At 54.3% G+C, this 20492-nt stretch overlaps 1 protein-coding gene across 9 annotated transcripts in view; it reads left to right on the top strand.

Moving 5' to 3' along the window:
- Positions 1-20073, top strand: part of ARNT2 (aryl hydrocarbon receptor nuclear translocator 2) — a 198772-nt gene extending 178699 nt beyond the window's left edge. For 5 of the 9 annotated variants that reach the window (XM_033402969.2, XM_033402973.2, XM_033402966.2 and 2 more), the window contains exons 16-19: positions 2037-2175; positions 2882-3047; positions 13821-14062; positions 15544-20073. In XM_033402969.2, the coding sequence (XP_033258860.1) occupies positions 2037-2175; positions 2882-3047; positions 13821-14062; positions 15544-15642 (646 nt within the window). In that variant the 3' untranslated portion in view covers positions 15643-20073. Of the gene's footprint in view, positions 1-2036; positions 2176-2881; positions 3048-5308; positions 7424-13820; positions 14063-14554; positions 14645-15543 lie in introns of those variants that run through there. The other 4 variants (XM_033402972.2, XM_004278327.3, XM_033402967.2 and 1 more) reach the window with 3 other exon arrangements.
- Positions 20074-20492: the final 419 nt, after the last annotated feature.

Genomic DNA, 20492 nt, shown 5'->3' on the forward strand with positions numbered 1-20492 from the left:
GGGAGAAACGGAACGAGACCTCGGAGGCCTTGAAGACCACGCCCGGGAGTTCGGACTCCATCACTGATGACTTGTGGGAGAAGAGGCACTTGAGGAAGCGGAGTCCTGGAGAAAGTTCAGGGTGGCAGGGGTGCGGGGGGCGCAGTGGAGGAGTGAGACGGTCCAGCTGGAGGTGCTGTGCCTGTGTGGACTGTCATCACAGAAACAAAAGAGCGGGACAGGGTGGAGGGCAGTTACCAGAAGGGAAGGCAGGCTGGTGTCTGGACGGCTGTGTAAGGAAGGAGTCCGGGGGGGACATCAGCCCCCGTGTGGAGCCTGGCACTGGGGAGGCACTCACTAGATACTGGTCTATAGAATGAATGGATGGATTAATTAAAGAGGGCTTCCCTGGTGGCGCAGTGGTTAGGAATCTGCCTGCCAATGCAGGCAACATGAGTTCGAGCCCTGGGCTGGGAAGATCCCACATGCCACGGAGCAACTGAGCCCATGCGTCACAACTACTGAGCCCGCGATCTAGAGCCCGTGCTCTGCAACAAGAGAAGCCACCACAATGAGAAGCCCTCATGCAGCAACAAAGACCCAATGCCACCAAAAATAAAAAAATAAATCAATCAAATAAATTTATAAATAATAATAATAATTAAAGAACGCCTGTGGGATGGGCAGTTTCCTGTAAATCTGCAGGGCCTGAGCTGGTTAGAGTGGGAAGGGCTACGGGATGAATGACCCTGAGCCCCCAGCAGAACGGCACAGCTGTGGCAGCACATCCCTAAGTACGTCCCCAGCCCAAGTCCTGCTGTGGTCCCGTGGGCCCTGTGCGTACGTTAGCCAGGGCACCTTTCCCTGGACCCACAGGGCTACTGCCAGCTCTCCAGTCAGTGCTGGGAGGGCACCGAGGGCCACCCTGCCCCAGAGAACAGTGATCAGAAAAGGCCCTCTGAGCTCACACATTCATCAGGAGGGAGAATGGGAAAGGAGTCCTGTGTTAAGTGAGGAAGTGCTCTCAGGAGGATGGGAATGAATTTCCCCTTGATCGTGGTTAGTGCAGGAATGTCTTGCCATCTTTGAGTTCTCCTTATTGTAAGAGGGACCGGATAGCATGGAAAACATATTGTAATACAATTAGTGAAACGGTACCCGGTCTTACTGGTCTATAACCTTCCATTCTTTAAAAACCTGGCTGAAAACCCACCTCCACCCAGGCCTTCCATGATTAGCCCGCTTCTTCCCACATGATTCGCTCGTGGGCACCCAGCACTCTGCCTGTGCGGAGCTGGCCCTGGGGAGGCAGGAGGAAGAGCCTGAAATGAAACGCAAGTCTTCCCCGGTCTCCTTTATCTGTAATGAGCTTGTTGTATAACTGGCGGAACTGGGAAAATCTCACAGAAGCCGTGCCTAGCAGTGCAGCCAGCGCAGGCCTAGGGGCAGAGACAGCGGTCAGGGACTAAGCCTGCGGGAGGACAGGCAGGGAGCACGGGTGACACACACAGCGGGTGTCTACTAAGGACTCGTTGGATTCAACTGAAGATTCACTGAAGGGTCAGAAGAGGTAAACAGCAGTTTGCGCTGGGATGGGGGTGGGCAGGTCCAGGCCCCACCCTGCAGGCTTCCACTGACAGGCTCTTTTCTCTGGAAGCCTGTGGCCTATTTCCTGAATCCTTAAGCTTTATAGGTGCCCCAAAGGAAGAAATTAACCAGAGCACAGAGAGCAAGTTAACACCAAGACTGATTTTTATTCCAAGAAGCTGCTCTCTTCTGGAAATCATCCGTTGAAAGCAAGAGACACAGAGGGGTGGGATTGGGGCTTCCTAGAGGAGAGTGAGGGGGAGACCCTGTGGGGAAAAAGAGGCAGCAGTGGTGGGTTGAGGGAGCCCCGGGAGAGAGAAGGAAGGCCGGGGGCTCCCCCTGAGGGCCTTCGATCTAGTGATGCACAGCTCCGGTGGGAGAGAGCGGTGCGCTCCGGGAGAGGTGGCCCGGGACAGGGCGCGTGGAGCTGGGGCGTCTCCCCGGGACGAATGCGTTTGCTTCCCTTGCAGTTCTTCGGTGGTGCACGTGCCTGGCGTGAACGACATCCAGTCCTCTTCCTCGACGAGCCAGAACATGTCCCAGATCTCCCGGCAGCTAAACCAGAGCCAGGTGGCGTGGGCGGGTAGCCGGCCGCCCTTTCCCGGACAGGTATGGGTGTCGGTGAGGGCACTGCCCCCAGGTGCCCAGAGGGTGCAGAGCACCTGGGCTGTGCTTACTTTGCATCCCAGCTCTGAGAAGGGGCGGCACTCTGAGCTGCAGCTGACCACCCCAAACGCAGCCGGGCTCCCAGGAGCACTGGCCCCCCTAAGGGTACTTTGAGAACTGGGTCCCCAGCAATGGTACCGAATCCGGTTTCAGCAGCCTTTTCTCCCGGCAGCCTCGGGGAAGTCCTGGGGAACCTGGGGGAGGGGCGGGCGCACAGAGGTCCTCAATCAGGAGCGAGCCCCTCACCACTCGGGACCTGCATTTCCCTGGCCCAGGAGTGCGTGAGAACATCAGCGCTGGGACACACGCGGCTCCGTGTGGTCGCTGTGAGGACGGCCGTCCTCTGGGCTGAGGGAGTCTTTGCCAAGGTCCCATAAGCAGAAGGCAGAGGGCCTAGATCCTTGTAGCCCTGGGCATGAATGTCAACCAGACCTGCCCCAAAGATCCAGGGCCCCAGTGCTGTGGTTCTTGGGCCGGCACACAGTGGCCTGATCCCAGGCCTTGTGCCCAGCAGTCCCAGGAGGGCCTTTGGAGCCGCTATCGGCCCAGGGCGGGACTGCCGCTGCGGGTGGCAGTGACCAGCCCAGGCCGTGGACCGGGGACACCTGCTGCTGATGCTCTCCATCTCTGTGCTTCATCCCGATTGCAGCCGATCCCCTCCCAGTCCAGCAAGACTCAGTCTTCTCCCTTTGGGATTGGAACGAGCCACACCTACCCGGCCGACCCCTCCTCCTACAGTCCTCTCTCCAGTCCAGCCACCTCCTCGCCCAGCGGGAACGCCTACTCCAGTCTTGCCAACAGGACTCCAGGGTTCGGTAGGTGGGGAAGGAGGGAAAGAATGCCTGGGAGTGTCAGCAAAGATGCTTTCTGAACATTCTGAGTTTGGGGGTCTGAGCCCCAAGCTCCCAGAATCCTGGTACCAGGTCTGGAGATTTCCAAGCGCCTCTTCTCTCTGGCTATCTGGAGGCCAGTCGTGTCCCTAAGAGACTGGCTGCCTAGACCTCGGCTTTGTGGAGGCTCTGGGACTCTACTCCCTTGCGCTGATGTCATCTGAATGCTATTTTAACCCTTTATGGCCCTTGGCCAGGACTTTTAGGTCGCCCAAGTCAAAAACCCTATAGTCTTATTTCAAAAAACTAGAGAAGTATAGGTTATAGGGATGACCAATTGTGTAAGTAATAAACACCGTAAAGTTCACTTTTTAATATTAAAAGAGGGATCCTATCCCACATAAGAACATCTCGCCTAGCTTTGTTTGCACAACCTCAGGCCATCAAGGGTTAAGTAACCACTTCCTGCGGTGCCCTTCCCAGGAGCCCTTACCACTGCTCACCCTGCAGGTATTTAATGGACCCCCTCAGCATGTCTGCCAGGGTCCGGGTTCCATGTCACATGGCAGGGGCTCAGAAGGGACCGTGGGACTGGCAAGAAGCCCGAGCTGGTGCCCATCTCCCCGCAGTGCTGTCCCCAGAGAGAGACAGCCAACAGCGTGCTCGGGGAGGGAGCACGAAGCAGCGCCCAAACATCTGAATCTCCATTTGAGTTGCAGGCTTCCCCTTAAGCCGTGTCAGCCTTAGGAAAGAGCAGCGCCTTGTTCCTAACCCATACCTGGAACTGGCAGCTGCTCGCACGCCCTCTCCGTCCCCACCACTAATAGCAGCACTTCGGCCCCCTCAGCCCGAAGTCTCGAGGTCTCGGGGCCCAGCATTTCCCGACTCCTTATCTGTGGCTCCCCCTTGGACTCAGCTGTCCCCTCAGCGTGAATCCCATTTCCTTGTAGCAGGTTCTCACGTTCAGCCTTTAAATATTCTTGCTAGATTAGTCGGTGCGGTGCGTTTAGAAGCACAGAGCCCTATTTCAGGAAGGAGAAGCCCTGAGGCAATTGCTTTCAAGTCAGCCAGGCCCTCACCTAGATCCACCCTGAGGGTGGAAGCCTCTGGTTCCCAGGAGCAGTCCCGCCTCCCTGCAGTCTCTGCATCCGGCTCCCTCACCGGGATACGGAGAGACCTCCCACCCTCCCCCAGCCCCAGTCTCGTCCTGAAGGCGGCCCGTGGCACACTTGGCATGCAGGCACCTAGTCCTTCCTGGAAGCACAGGGCCCACCTGGCACTGACCTACTCACCAGGCCCTCCTGAGTGCCAGGCCCTCCTGAGTGCCAGGCCCTGGGCTGAGCCCTGGAAACACAGGGAAGGAGACACGGTTCCGACCAGCAGTGCAGACACGGAGGCAGGGGAGACTGATGGGAACAGAGAGACGGCAGGCCAGTGCTGGAGGTGCAGCGGCCGAGGCCTACTGAAGGCAGGAGGGTGAGGAGAGGCTCAGAGGAGACCTGGCACTCACCCCGTAAGGCCTAGAAGCACCTCAGTGTGGCTCTAGCAAGAAAGGAGGGGAAGCCACCTGCTACCCCAACGACTAGGGCCTTTAGCTCTGTGAATCTGTCTGGTCTCCACTTAGCAAATGCTAGGCCCTGAAGTGCACATGGAGATGGAACACAGAAAGGACAAAGCGTGGGGCTGAGGCCACCGTACAACCTGAAGACCAAGAACAGGATCACACAAACGGGGTCCAGGCTCAGCAACCATTTTTACAGCTGCCGTCCAGCTATCTCACACTCGGATGATAACAATAATAGTTATGACAGTAGCTAACTCTTACAGATGCTTACTACATGCCCAGCACTTTACACATTTGAGTTCACTTAAAGCTCATGGTAGCCCTATGAGGGAGAAACTATGATTATTCCCATTGCACAGATAAGCAAACTGAGGCACAGTGAGGTCAGATAACTTACCCAAGGCCTCACGGCTGGTCAGTGGTAGCATCATGCCTGTGGAGCCAGGTAGTGCCATCTGAGTCTGTGCTCCCATCACTACCCTATCCTGGCCGTTCTCTCTAATCCATCGTTCAGGGTATCTTAGAATTAACGCGGGAATTGGATGTGTCCTGATTTATACTAATGAGAAAGGGGCTGGAACCCTTTCAATGAGTGCATGGAAGACACTGTAAAGTAGAGAAAATAAGGACTGCGGAGTTTCTTGGGGCCTTACCATCAATACCTTGTTTGTTAACCTCACAGAAGCAGTTCGAGTGGGAAAGGACACAGTTGGCGTGTGTTTGGAAGCCAGCTCAGGTGGAGCAATGAGGTGGGGACAGGAAGCTGAGGAGGCGGGAGGCTCAGGCTGGAGGTAGGGAGGAGGACCTTCAGCGGGGTGGGCGCCAGAGTCATCTGTGATGCAAGGCTCCTGGAGGACAGCCCCCAGTGCAGGCGGGGGAGGCCCAGGCAGAGGGGTCAGAGTTCACAGCAGGGTGGAGGACCATGGTGTGGATGTGGCCTGGAGAGCGCACGGACCACGGGATCTGTGGCGTGTGGGTAAAACAAGCAGCTTCTGCCCCAGAGGGCTTCCAGGGCAGGGGGACCTGACCCCTGGTGTGCCCTCCAGCTGGGTCACACTTCTCCGGGCCCTTTGGCATCGGAACCTCCCGTAGGTCCCTGGGTGGAACGGACCCTCTTCACTGCCACGTCTTGTACAGACTGATCCTTGTGTCTGGAGTCCTGGTGGAGGAGAGGGGGCAAGCTTCCGTTATGGTCAGAGAAGAGAGGGGGCGTGATTAGGGAAAGGGTCTGAGGGGTGTGTTATTAACAACCACGGCTGCTCCAGAGCACGGAGGGGAGGGCTGCAGGGAAGAGCAGATGGGAGTGGGCGAGTGGGGAGGGAGCAGAGCAATCTCGGTAAAAGGTCACTTTCATTAATTATTAAATAAATATGAAACCATTAAAACAGCTGGTGGTGCTTACATTTGCAATGGACACACCCTGGCCCCGTAGGTGCAGATCTGAGTGGCTTCCCCGGGCCTCCACCAGGGCGTGGGTGAGACAGCTGTACCTCGGGGCCTGTTGGTTGGGCCTGAGGGTTACAAGCAAGGCAGCCTAGAGAAGACCACACCCCATGAAGCCTTACCTTGTTGAAGGTGTATCCACCACAGGACACACAAGCTACTGGGGGTAAACAAACTTGCCAGAGGCTGTGGGCTGCAGCAGGTCTGCAGAAGCAGCCTGGCAGTGTTGTGCTCCTACACTGGCTAGAGGGCGCAGGTGGACCAGAGCCAGTGGACCCCCCCGCACCAGGTGGCTTGAGGTTTCATGGAGAGCGCCGGCAGGGTGGAGCTGGCCTGCAGCCCTCTGGGTGATTGAGGATGCTTGCTGAAGAGTGGGTGCCCCTGGGCCTCCTGCACGCTGCTGGTAGACACACGCCCGCCGGGCAGAAAAGCCACCCGAACCAGAAGACAAGCCACTTCCTCTGCTGTGCCCGGCCTGTCTCTCCAGCTCCCTCTATTGACAAAGCCTAACATTGCACCAGCTAGCAAAGGAGAAATGTTTCCAGGGTCCAGTTCCCATTTCACAAAGCAGGGCAAAGGAGGGTGGATTTAGGGTTTGGAGGCATTCAAATGATAACTGCCAAAGATTTATATGATGCGAATCCCTGAACTGGTTAATCCTCTGTTTCAACTACCCGCAGGCGTCTGCTTGTTGATATTACCATGTTTCTAGGAGAAATGCAGGGAGCCAGGCAGACGAGTTGCACGATGAAAGTGGTTCAGGGGTGCTGCGGCAGGCCAGGCTTTCATTCCCTGCCTTGGCTCGAGGGCTGCATATATGCCTTTTCAGGGCTGGGACTTACTTACATTGCTGTCTTACCCCGTGCTTCCTGATGTAGTAAGTTGGCAGACACAAGCGTGTCCATTGCTTCTCATGTGTCCCCCATGTGCCTTTCAGTTTAGGAAGAGGTAGCTAAAATATCTCATTCCCGCACAGCACAAGTCACAGCTGGCCTAGCAGACTTACCTTGGAGAGGAAGATTGAAAGAATACGTCATTCCAGCAGTGTCTGAAGATTCTTTCAGGGAGACATAGGATGAATAATTAGAGATAGGGAAGCAGGGTAGGATACGCACTGAGAGGGGATTGCAATAACCCGAAATGTTTGCAGACACCCTGTTCCTCTTACTCCCCCCCTCCTGCCCCCAAAACTCAGCCCTGGGAATTCTTCAATTTCTTTAATTTGAGGGAATTATAGACCATCCCACCCTTACTAGTTAGTGATGAAAAGACAAGATCTTAACCGGATAAAGCAGAAACTAACACACCATTGTAAAACAATTATGCTCCAGTAAAGATGTAAAAAAAAAAAAAAGATCTTAACCAGAAATTGTGCGAGGCGTGTGATCCTTGTTGTGAGGTGCAGCTCTTGGCTCAGACCCACAGGGAGGCCTTTACCTGGGAGGCGCTCGCAAGAGGATAAGCTGCCCCTTTGGTGCTCTTTGCTGTCTTTATCCAGCAGGGCTTCTGAGCTGCAGCAAAATCACCCCTGTTTGAGAGCCACTGAGCTAAACCCAGCCGCTTAGGACCCCTGAGCTGGACTTCAAGTGAACCTTGACTCTTAGGGCAACTTCCAAATCAGATGAATCTCACCCAAAATGTTAGTTAGCAAAAGTGAAATTATAACATCGAGCGCCAATGAATTTTTCTTTTAAGGAAGCTGTCATCCCCTTCCCTCTACAACCTAGAAATCTACAAGCTCCTGAAGATTCTGACTTTGGGTTTAAAAGCCCACCCAGTTGGCCCAGATTGTAGCAGCCTAAAAATATATTCTATTTGGACCCCTGGGCTGGCAGGTGGCCCAGGCATCCAGCCAGGACTGTAGCAGCCTAGGCCTTGCGCAGGAAGCCCACAGAACACAAGAAACAGAGCGTGGCTAGAACCTAGCTCACGGTTTGCAGCCATATACGTGGCTTTGGGAGCACTAAGGGAACACAGGGATGTTGGTTAACGCTGGGGCTTTTTCCAGAAAGGAACCTGTGGGTACATCTTGAGGGCGGGCCATGAACATGCCCTGTTCACCAGGTGTCTGCAGGCAGGTCAGTCAGGGCCAGGGTTTAGGCTAAGACCCCACATGGCTCGGTCATCCGGGAGAGGTCATGTCGTAGTTATGACTCATTATTTAATCCGAGAGGTCACTAATGCAGCTCAGGAAAACTTTCAGTAGCAGAGGCTGGATGGAGGGCTTTCCCCTTTAACTCTCCTACCACATGGCCGGGGAACTCATCCTGCAGATCGTCTTTGGATGTAACTTTCTCCAGGAAGATGCAGACTGAGTTAGGTCTCGCTCCTTTGTCCCTCCACACTGCCCTTGCTTCCCTTATAAGCACTCTTAACAATTCCAGTTGCCTACGTACTCATCTTTCTGTCTCAGTGGATTGGGCCATTGCAATCCATGGTATCCCCAACACACTGCTCAGTGTCAGGTACATAGTCAGGGTTCAGTATGAAAGCTGTATTTATCAAATGAATGCCCGTGAGCTTCAGTGTCAGAAAGATTAGGTTCAAACCCTGCCTCTGGCATTTATAAGCTAAATGAGTTGGGGATATTTCTTGACATCTTTGAGCCCCGGTTTCCTCATCTGAAAAACGTGGAAGATGGACCCATCTCTTAGAGTCAGAGTGAAGAAGAAATGAAATGAAATAGTGTCTAGAAAGTACCCAGCACGATGCCTAGCACATAGTCAGTACTCCAAAAATACTAAGTCCTTTCCCTCCTTCCTTAACTAGTCTATGCTGTTTCTAAAGCAATGCAGTTAATTGATTTTTTCTGTTGCACACATTTAAGAAGAGCACTTCCCTCCCCAGAAGTTTCAGAATTTTTATTCTGAAATCTTGTCCCTGTAATTAATAGAGTCACCCCCAGATACAAATGGAGAGCTAATCTTCCTCTAATCTTCATGCCCCCTCCACCCTACCCTGTCTCTGGCTGTCACCAAGGAAGACTGATGAGAGAATGTGTTTTTGTTTCATTATAAGTCAGCGATGTCCGGGAAGCCTCAAAGGGGAATAGAAGTAAAAGTGTACAGAATGTTCATGTTTCTGCCTCCTCCCCTCTTTCCCTTCCTTTTTCTATTCCTTTATTCTTGCCTTCAGCAGATACTTATTGAAGCCTCCTTTATTCCAGGCAGGATACTCAGTAAGGCCTGGGACAGACGTAGATAAGATCTCTGGCCTTAAGTTACTCACCATCTGGGGATGAGTCAGTGTAGCATGATGGGCACCATCCCGAGAGACAATGCAAGTGCTGCAGACGAGCGGAGAAGACAGAATGACTGAGGGAATCAGTCGTGCAGGGTCACGTTCAGTCGGGACTTTGAGCGTGAGTAGATTCCTGCAGGCACAGGGCAGGGGAAGGATGCCCACGACAGAGAGACCACAGGTGCAGCAGCACAGCGACGGAGCGGTGCGCAGTGTTTGGGGGGGGGGGGGGTAAGTCTACAACGGCATGTGACTAGGGTGAGAGGGGCTGGGGGCACAAAGAAGGGGGAGATGGGGTTTGAAAAACAGGGACCATGTGCCGAAGGCTCGAGTGTGCCCCCTCTGAGGAACGTGGACGGTGGGGGACTGCGTTTTTTTGTTTTGTTTTCTTTTGGCCGCGCCACGTGGCTTGTGGGATCTTAGTTTCCCGACCAGGGATTGAACCCGGGGCCACAGCAGTGAAAGCACCAGGTCCTGACCACTGGGCCGCCAGGGAACTCCCATGGGGTGGGGGTGGGTGCGGCGAGGGGAGACTGTGTTAGTTTCTAAGCAGCGGATGCCGTTGTAGGAAGACCACCCCGGTAGCTGCGTGGGTCTGGGGGAGATTGGGTGCTGGCCCGGCTCGGAGCACTGGTGGCAGCTGTGAGAATGGATGGAGTGAAGGAGACTGGGCGGAGGGGTGTTTGGGGATGCAGCACAACCCCAAACGAGTGACTGGACGTGAGGGCTGGGTGGGAGCAAAGAGTTGACAGGCGTGGTGTCCCCGTCTGGGCTGTCCGAGGAGGTGGGACGATTGTTTTAGGCGTGAGGGGTCCAAGGTGTCTGTCATACTGTTTAGACACGTCTCCTAAGGTGGATAGATGGACCCGAAGCTTAGGAGAGAAGCTGCGCTGTAAACACCACCAGAGATGTGAGATGTGGGTCTGCCTCTCCCAGGTCCTCCCTTCACGCCCCTCAGCACAGCCAAACATCAGTCCACAAGTCCTGGCACCTCTCTCCCCAGAATACCTCAGATCCATCCGCTTCTCTCCACCTCACGTCTGGTGCTACTGTCACCTCCTGCAAGGATTACTCCCGCAGCCTCATGCTACCTGGGCTTCTTCCCCCTCACCTTGTCCCCTCGTCCACTGACAGGGTGACCTTCCCAAACGTGAAGGTCTGTGTGCGACGCACCTCAGCTTAAGAGCCTTCAGCAGTTCTCTGCTGCCCTCATGGTGTGGGCCCTGACCCTGGTGTGCCCTCCAGCTGGGTCACACTTCTCCGGGCCCTTTGGCATCCGGAACCTCCTGTAGGTCCCTGGGTGGAACGGACCCTCTTCACTGCCATGTCTTGTACAGACTGATCCTTGTGTCTGGAATGCTTTTTAACCCCACCTCCAAGCCTTACGCCTGGTTAACTACTAACTATTTCCCTTCTGCTCTCAAGTGAAGTCTCTGAAAAGCATTTTCTACTTGCCATAACTAGGTTAGGTATCCCTCCTAAGAGGTTTCTTATTACAGCTCTGCTCAACCTTCTTATAGCACAGCTTACAACTGGATGGACATAGCTGCCTACTCCTTTCCCCTGACCATGCTGTAAGCTCCTAGGAACTGTCTCGGATATAGGAACTGTCTTGTTTCCCAGTGTATGTACAATACTCGCCTGGAGGCTGGATCAGAGTGGGAGCTCGGGAAATACCTGCCCATGAATCAATGAATCAGTTAGTTCATGGGGATAGAAGAGGTTGCCCCCTTCCTGTCTGCTGATCAAAGGGAAGGCCTAACTCAGACCTCTGCATTCAGCCCATGTTCAGGGGTGGAGACATATGTAAGAGCCAGGGGGCACCTGGCAAGGAGTGGCGTAGGAGGTGGTGGAACCAAACTCAGGTGTAGTCGGAGAGGTCAGCCAAACAATTCCAAGAAGGTGGTGGTCATAAGTGTCGATACCCAAGAGAGCTTAACAATGAGAATCGAATTTGAATTTCTGTTGGGTTGGGCTCGGCTATACAGACTTCGCTGCAGAGTGATTGCCGAGCGTGGAGGAGGGAGGGAAAGGTGAGAAGACGCTGTGTGTATGGCCAGCAAAGTGAAGGAGAGGTAGACATGGGGTTTGAGGAGCCTGTACTCGTCTGCTAGGGCCGCCATCACAAAATACCGCAGGCTGGGTGACTTAAACAGCAGAAACTTACTTTCTCACCGTTCTATAGGCTGGAAGTCTGAGATCAAGGTGTCAGCAGGGTGGGTTTCTTCTGAGGCCTCTCTCTTTGTCTTGTGGATGGCCACCTTCTCCCTGGGTCTTCACATGGTCTTCCCTCTGTGCCTGTGTCCGGATTTCTTCTTCTTATAAGAACACCAGTCATATTGGATCAGGGTCCACCCATATGAGCTCATCTCACCTTAATTGTCTCTTTTTTTAAAATATTTATTTATTTATTTATTTATTTATTTATTTTCCTGCGTCAAGTCTTAGTTGCGGCATGGGGGATCTCAGTTCCGGCATGCAAGCTTCTCTCTAGCTGTGGCGCACAGGCTCAGTAGTTGCGCTGTGGCACACGGGCTCTCTAGTTGTGGCACGTGGGCTTAGTTGCCCTGTGGCATGTGGGATCTTAGTTCCCCAACTAGGGATCGAAGCCAGGTTCCCTGCATTGGAAGGTGGATTCTTAACCACCGGACCACCAGGGAAGTCCCCTTAACTGCCTCTTTAAAGGCCCCTTCTCTGAATACAGTCACAGTCTGAGATACTGACGGCTGGACCTTCCACATATGAATTTGGGAGACACACTCAGGCCACGTAGGAAAGAAGAGTGGAGAGAATGAATTCATGATGGGCAGGACTCCAGCACGGATCACTGTGGCAGGAAGGTCCTGGAGGAAGCCGGAGGACTCCTGAGAGGCAGTCATCTCTGAATATGTGAGGACAGACCTCGTGCTGTGCCCCAGCCTTGCTTTCAGCAGAGGTGGCTGTTTCCATCCATCCTCCCTCCGAGCAACAGGTGGCCCAGCTTGTGCTTAGCCTCCTGGGCCTCCAGGATGGGGACTGAGTGTCTGTCCAGTGGGGCTTCCCTCACTGCGCCAGCTGGGGCTGCTGTGCATTTAATCTTGCCGTACCAGGCCTGTTCTAGATTGTCCCATTCCGAAACTGGGCCAGGGGACGTGATTCTATGAAAGAGCTCCTCCTGGCCCAGGGAGTCTCATGAGAGAGTCTCAGGTAAAGGCATTTCAGCAAAGCCAGACACATTTTTTTTAACAACAGAATCCTACATACACGATAGATTTAAATCCCTCTTGTGCTGAAATAGGGAATTGTATCCTTCCCTGATTTTCTAAACCCCTTTACCAACTGTGATCGTGCAGAGCTTGAAAGGCACCAGTGGTGAAGCTTTCAAGGGAGTGTATGTCTTATTAAAGCCGTTTATATCTCAGGCAGTAGGTGAGATGTATGTGTGTGAGAGGGAGGGATTGATTCTTCCCCCTGCACACCGTCTAGCCATCCCCCAGATTAACCCAGTGTTCACTCATCAGGTGGTGTGTAGGGTCGCCTGTGATCGGTAGGACTGTTGAAAGAGCAAGGGAGCCACGATGGGGCCTGTCCTGCCGCCCAGAGCTTGACAGTGAGCCCATTGCCTCCGAAACGTTATTGAATGGTTTGGAACAAGAAGAAGTTCCTGTGGGTTTTTTTTTATACACCTTAGGATAAACTACCCCCTCGGGTTGAATCTTTAAATGTTTTAGACAAAATTCTGCTCATTTTTCTTGGTTTCTGTTTTTCCACTGGGTATTTTTTGTAAAGTGTAGACAGAAGCAAGGTTGCTCTCACTTACAAATTATAATTTGCTGATTCCCACAAAGAGACCTGTCTTCTTGTCTAAGCTGCACCCAAATGCCTTTCCTCCCAAACCAGTGATGCTGAGAGACCCTCAGCTAAAGAGATGGGCAGAAAGGGCCATGGCTCTGGACCCCCGTGGAAGGACCTTGTGGAACGCCCCACGTGGCTTCAGCCAAGTTGCCCAAAAGGCAGCGAGGCTGCCGGAGGTCAGGGCTTGCTGAGTGAGGCTCTTCCTCTGTCAGGGCCAGGTTCCTTTAAAGAGCGGCCTGTGAGCTCAGGGGCATCTAGAGTGGCAGGGACCGCCTCTCCCTTCTCGTGCATGTCAAGGAAAGGGCTGCTCTCAGCCACAGACAGGCCCCACGGAAGCAAGCCTCCAACAGTGATCACAGAGGGCCGAGGGCTCTGAGGCTTCCGGCCTGGGTCACCTGGCAGGTGCACGCAGGGAGAGCCACCCTGTCCAGCCGGTCCCTGCGCCATTCGCCAGAGAGCCCCCTTTCCTGTTTCACCCATCCAGCTCTCGGGTGCACAGCCAACTTCTTATCTATCAGCCAATGTGAGAGAGAGGGGCACAGCGAACACAGTCAGCCAGCTCTGGATGGAACGCGCCTTTCAGGAATGTGGGACCCTCTGGGCTGCAGTGGTTCTTAGGTCTCCCAGAGCCACGGGATGGCTTTTAAAGGAAGTGTCCTGTGCGTCGGATCTTTCAGCTGAAAGTGGACAAGGTAGCGGGCAGTTCCAAGGGCGGCCCTCGGAAGTCTGGTCGCAGTGGCAAAGCCAGCACCACGGACAGCAGAGCGGTGAGCAGCCGTCCCACCAGCAGCCGGGTCAGACTGAAGTGTTCCAGGTAAATCAGCGAGCACCGCCTTCTCGTAGGTACCGGCGCCTCTCTCTGCTTCCTGTCCCCCTCGGTCTCTGCCTCCCTGCCACAGCACGACTGCCGATAGAGACTGTGAGTGCCGGCCCCTCCCAGGGAAGGTAGTAGCCCCGACTTGGGGGGGTCCAGTAGGAGGCTCAGCTCTTCTCGTGAGGCTGCCTGGGCGCCTTGCCACTCTGAGTTTTTTGAGCCATTCCTGGTCCATCCCTCGCGCCTGGGGCAGCCCTGACCTAAGTGTGCAGCAGCAGTGGACGCTGCCGGCGGCCCCGTGGTGCAGGACGCAGCCCCTTCGGGGTGTTCGGAGCTCCACTTCTCAGCCAGAAAAGTTCTCACTGGGGAAAGGCTCCTGTTGGGGGCATGAACCAGCTGATGCTCTATCCGCCCCACCAGGTCTTCATGAGGGAGCCCCAGGTGCCTTCTGTCATGTCCCAGAGCCTGCCCCGCAGAGCGAGGATGGGGGAGGAAGCACCTGGTGGTAGGGCTCTGAGACCCGCAGACTAAGATCCCCCTTCTCAAGGGAGAGCTTTCCCTTTACCCCACCCTCATCCCAAGCACCTTTCCCACCAGGTCGAGCAGCATCTTCAGAGACAAAGGTCTAGAACCCAGATGTCACTCCAGGTCCACAAAGGGGCAGGATCCTTTTACATATGCAGAGAGGTACCCTGACCTATAATGATTAGCCCCTCCTTCCTCCATCCATAAGGCTCAGCCCCGGCCCATTCTTATGCCTCACAACTGCCATGTAAGGCAGAATCCCCTAACCTGGTTCTTCATGGTCACGATGCTAAAAAGAGTTCTTGGTCAAATAAGTTTGTGAAACATGATTAAACAGACTTATTCGGTTTCTTGACTGCAGGACTTATCAGAGCCTTTATTATACTAACGAGGACTGAGGATTTTTAGGAGGTAGGCAAAGTATACCTTGTTTCCCAAACTCATTTGTCCACAGAATTCTTTCCTCCCAGAGTATCTCATGGGCCAAGAATTGGACACAACACACTTTGGGACATTTGCCATAAGGGATGGAAATATAGCTCCTCGGATTTTCTGGTTGGGTAGTCTGAGGCCCAGAGAACTTGAAGGACTTGTTAAAGGTGAAGTCTAACCTTGCATGGATTTGGCCTTGCCCTAGATATATACAGTGAAGACAGGCCACTCAGCTGTTCACACACGTAGCCCTCCTTTTGCCCCTCCCCATGTTGCAGTGCTGCTGCATTTTGATCGTCGGTTGTATGTACCTTGCTTGGCACCAAGCTGGGTTCTCCCCACCAGTGGGCCTCTCGTCCACCCTGGCTCAGTTTTAAATAGAGAAAGGTCGTGTCCTGACGTTGTGTTTGTGTGCTGGAATGACAGCTCCCAGGAGAGAACAGCTTCCCAGGATCTCAGACATTTGAGGACCGTCTCAGAGCATCCCTCAGGTGGCCGGTGGCGTGTTCCTGGGCCGCCCCCTTAGAGAGATGACCGTGAGGGTGGCTGGCAGGCTGGGCTCCTGGGACGTGCCGGTGTCCAGGAGGATGGGCCGACTCCCCTGCCCTTTCTTTTCTTCTCTCCTGCAGGACATGTTGCCCATGCCAGGAGATCCAACCCAGGGGACCGGCAACTATAACATTGAAGACTTTGCTGACCTGGGCATGTTCCCGCCGTTTTCTGAGTAGCTGCGGACAGAGTGAGGCTTCCACCGGGCAGTGCCCCCCATGCTGTGACATCTACGCCCACGTGAACGGGCCCCCCCCCCCGCGCCCTGCTTGCCCTGCCGCGGGACCCCCCAGCAGAAGACATCTCGCCCCCGTGTTCCCCTCACTGCCGTGGTGTTGCTCAGCTTCTAACCCACAGCTGCAGCTGCTCGGCCACCGACGAGGAGCCCAGTAGACGTTGGGGGCTGGTAGTATTTATTGTATTTCACCTGTCTGTGCTTGGGAGGCGAGCCCATTGGGTTCTTAAAACCTGGTTGTGAATAATCTCATATTAGACAATTTTCATCTATAAAAAGTTCAGTTACAGCTCAGAGAGCCCGAGCGGCACCCTCAGGCCTGCCCAGGAAGCTGGAATCTGGTTTCTTCTGGCCTTTAACTCCTGTGTCCGGGTGGGGCTTAGGGGGTGTTGGGGAAAGAGGTGAACAGGATGCACAGGCTTTGTTCTCGGAGCTGGAGAGGAGGAGCCTGGGGACGCCGGGGGGGACGCCAGCTCCTCTGGGCCCTGTCTCAGCCACGTCTGTCTGTGCGTCCGTCGTGCCGTGAGACGTGTGTACGTGGTGCAGTGTGATGTGAATCCTTGTCCTGACGGATGTGTTGTGCCCCGTGTCTGTCGTGTGCGGCCACAGTGAGGGTCTAGAATCCAGGGTGTGTGGCGAGAGTGACATCCCGGATGTGCAGCCCCGTCCAAGCTGAGCAGGACCCCCTGTGGCCGGAGGAAGCAGGGCCCAGGGCCTGGGCACCGGGCGGACAGGCTGACCTGAGCAGACGGGTACTTGACAGCGTCACCAGGAGTCCTGGCCGGGAGCTGCTCACTTTGACGGGTCAGTTCTTTGGTCCAAGCCCCCCCGCGTGCAGATTCAGAGCCCACGAGAGTGCCCACCCTTTCCTCTCTGTGTCTGAAGAGCGGCCTCTCCTGGTTCCGCCAGGTTTCTCATCCTTGCCCTGTTGGTGAGAGCCGGGCTTTGTCCCCACCCGATGGCTGCAGGGAGCACCCCTTGAGCTCACAGAGACCCTGGCCCCCATGGGGGTGTAAGAGGGAGGGCAGGGCGCCCAGGCCTCCCGGTCCTTCTGTGCCACAGGGTGCCTTCCTGGGACCAAGCTCTGGAGATGACTGAGGGGTGAACCCTGTGCGTGGAGGTGGGAGCTCTGAGACGTTCCCCACCAGGCCGCCCGAGCGTCCTCTCTTCAGCCGGCTGGGAACAGTGGCATCTCGGGGGGCGGAGGCAGGGGGTGGGGGGGGATTGCGGGGCTCCGGCTCCGGTTTTGGTTCCAGTTCTGATTCTGCCGCATACTCGCCAGGGCCTTGAATTCCTCAGGTGGTCTCAAGAAAGAGTAAGAGCTGACTTCTAGAAGCTTCTACCTGGCTGACCTCTGAGCCCCCGGTCCCTGGCTTGCTGTGTTTCCCTCAGATTTGAGGAGGTCAATTGAAGAATCCATTCCTCCATTTTTACTTACCTCTGCCCCTCGCGTGCCCTTGACGCTAAGGAAAGAAACTCTCACGTTCTCTTCCTTTCCTGTCCTGCATCAGCATCCCATCAGCTCACCGACTCCCAAAGGGGGCAGCTGGAGGAGCCCATTCACGGGGAAAGCCTTCCCTTCCGGTGACCCCTGTCAGGCACCTGGCTGGGAAACAACAGGGCCCTGCAGAATGGAGTTGCTTCTAGGCTGCCTGAGTGGGGAGTGAGCCTGGCCCGCAGCAAGGAGCCAGGGAAGAGCGTTTGCTCTCATCCTCTGAAAGTTCTGCATTAAAAGCCCAGCCCTGGCTGGCACCCAGAGGGGGTGTGTGCCGAGTCTTGCCTGGAGAGCTCCAGCTATAATAGTCCACCATTGTTCAGGAGAATGCCTTTGTCCGGTAGCTTTGTGTGATCCCGGTTCCTAGGCTCTAAATTAACACTGACGTTACAGTTTCTAGAGTGGCTCTTAATCCTTTTGTATGTAGTGGTGATAGGACGTGGGGTTTAGACGCACATGATATCCTTTCACCCTTAGGAGCCTTTTGGCTTCTGGAAAAATGGCACATGGCTGAAACTCCACACACCCTGTCAATACCAGACCCAGAAAGGGCTCCCGGGCGTGCCCTGCCCCTGGGGCCACCTCTGCCCACCCCTACCCCCAGCCCTGATCTTGCCTCAGGCGGTGGGCTTAATTATTTCCCAGAAAGGCACAAGAATAGCTTTTGGATCAAAGAATGGTTTCTCAGTGAAATGAAAGTGGACTTCCTGTGGCTTTAGTCTCTGGGTTTGGAAGTTTGGCGGGGGATGGGGGTATGTTTGTCTTTCATTCTGGTTTCAGAGGGCACTTGGGGATTTTCTGAGGGGTACACACTGGTCGGCACGCCGACTAGGCCCAGCCCACCTGGGCTGTGCTGGGTGCTGAGGGGATGCAAAAGGACAGAGGAGGGGGCTTCCCTGGTGGCACAGTGGTTGAGAGTCCGCCTGCCGATGCAGGGGACGCAGGTTCGTGCCCTGGTCCGGGAAGATCCCACATGCCGCGGAGCGGCTGGGCCCGTGAGCCATGGCCGCTGAGCCTGCGCGTCCGGAGCCTGTGCTCCACGACAGGAGAGGCCACAACAGTGAGAGGCCCGCGTACAGCAAAAAAAAAAAAAGGACAGAGAAGGACAGCCTTGCCCCCAGGGACCTTTCGTCTACTTCACCCACTTACACAGCATCTAGGGTGAGGACCACTCAGTTCTAGAAGGCAAGGATTCATGGGCGACTGAAAGCCAGACATAAAGGGGGAGCATCGTGACTAAATAGGCCCCACGTCCCCCTTCCAGCTTTGTCCCCAGAGCCCGCGAGGGGAGTCTGACTGCAGTCTAACCCACAGCTCGAGTTCTCTATTTTCTCTATTCCCCATTCCACTCTTTGGTTGTGATTCTTAGAAGCCACTAAGGAACAGAGAAGACCCAGAGGATCCCACATCTGAGGGATTCTCTCCCCAAGGAATTTTAAGACAAACTGGGGTGAGAATTAAAGCCCTAGAGGGTCTAATTACCCCAGTTTGCAGAAGAACCTCCCTCGCCAGTCCCGCCCAGCCAGGAGGCCAGGATGCCCACGGCCCCTGCGTCGGCGTGGCCTTTGGCCCTGATCCCTCTCCTACTGGAGACGGAGGCAAAGCTGGGTTGGGAAGGTGAGCAACACCTAGGACTTTGGCTCTGGGACTCTCTTCCTCACACACACCTCATCTCACAGCTACTAGGCCTTCGGCTGGCTTTCCTTAGGCTGAACAAACAGAAGGCTTTCCACCCAAAAGGGCCAGATGGTGGCTGCCTGAACCATTGGTGAGGACGCAGACGCAGCCACGCTGAGGCTCGGCCTGGACTTGGTTAGGGAACTGCGACAGTGGCTCCGGAGGTTCTAGAACACCCTGCCTCTGTGTTGCTCCCCACTAGCTTTGTCTTTAGTTTTGGTTTCAGGGAGCAATAGAGCATCACAAACAGCCACATTCTTCTCCGCTTCCCGGTTTATCAAATTCAACCATTCTGTTGTTTCCCGAATACCTGTTGCAACGAGTAGGATTCTGATAGCTGATGGAACTGACATCGGGGAGCGTGGATCTCCTGTGCCAATAAAGAGGCCGTGTTCCCCAGACGAGCCACCCTGGACACTATCAGTGCTGCGGCCAGGCTTGGCCGAGAGACGAGGCAGGCCCCGGGAAAATGAGTGTGTTCCCCTCCGGACACATCAGTACCTGGGCCAGCAGATGAGCAGTGAACCTCTCCCCTCTGGGCCCACCTGCCCCCTAACAGTTACGACCTGTCATATTAGCAAGATCAAGCCAGTCACCTAACAGCCCTAGCCAGTAACAAGTCAGGATGGAAATGCTCCTTGTTCTACTAGAAAGTATGGGTTTGGTCATGAGGTCGCTGTGCCCTGACTTGTGCCCTGACAAGTTGGGACAACCCAACTTGTCCGTTGCAACCCTTCCCCCTGTGCCAGATTCTCATCTTGCATATGAAGGGAACTGGCTGTCCTGCTTTTCCCCGGCTGCCAGGCGTCTGGGGCAACTTGAAGCGGCATCACACAACGATGCAGGCACAATTTCACATGTAGGTGTGCCTGGGTCTTGGGGCCAGAGCCTATGGGCCAGTGACTGTGGAGGTGGGGAAAGGGGGGGTCTCACAGGACCAGGACAGCTTGCTACCAGTAACAATCTCATTTTCCTTCAAAAGCGAGAGAGTTCACAGATGAGCTTCAGTGGACAATTTAAGCACTTAATCGTTTCTCTTTTAACCTTTCTTCTTATGAATGTGAACTGTGCTGTGGATAAATCATCATTTGTATTGCTTGAATGTTCTCTATGACTAACAGTTATTAAGTCAGTTGTGTATATGTGTAACTAATGTAACTGCCTTTTAAAATTTCATTACAATAAAAATGGCTTTGCTCTGAACGCTGAATAGCCCAGGCCAACTTTGTAATTGAACAATTCATAGAACCTGCTCTTGGAGTTTGGGAGATTATCTCGTATTAGGCTTCCTAAGGGCTGTGTTGTGTTGTAGCCAGGAAAGGGTGTAGAATGCACATATGCTAAAGAGTGACTCTGTCAGGGGGTCTAGCTATGTAAAATTTAAAAAAGAAACTAATAATTCTTGGCTTTTATGTTAGGCAAGGCCCTCTAGAAGGCTCTTTGCAAATGCAATTTTTATTATCATTATAAACCTCTGCTCTGTGGATATTATTCCTGGTTTATAGATTAAGAAACTGGGACTCAGAGAAGTTAAGTGACTTATCTAAGAACACACAGGAAGGAAATGACAGAACCAAGATTTGATCTTAGGTCTCATTACAAAACCCTGTGTATACTGTCCT

This window comes from Orcinus orca, chromosome 2, assembly GCF_937001465.1.
Source record: "Orcinus orca chromosome 2, mOrcOrc1.1, whole genome shotgun sequence".
NCBI classification, from domain to species: domain Eukaryota; kingdom Metazoa; phylum Chordata; class Mammalia; order Artiodactyla; family Delphinidae; genus Orcinus; species Orcinus orca.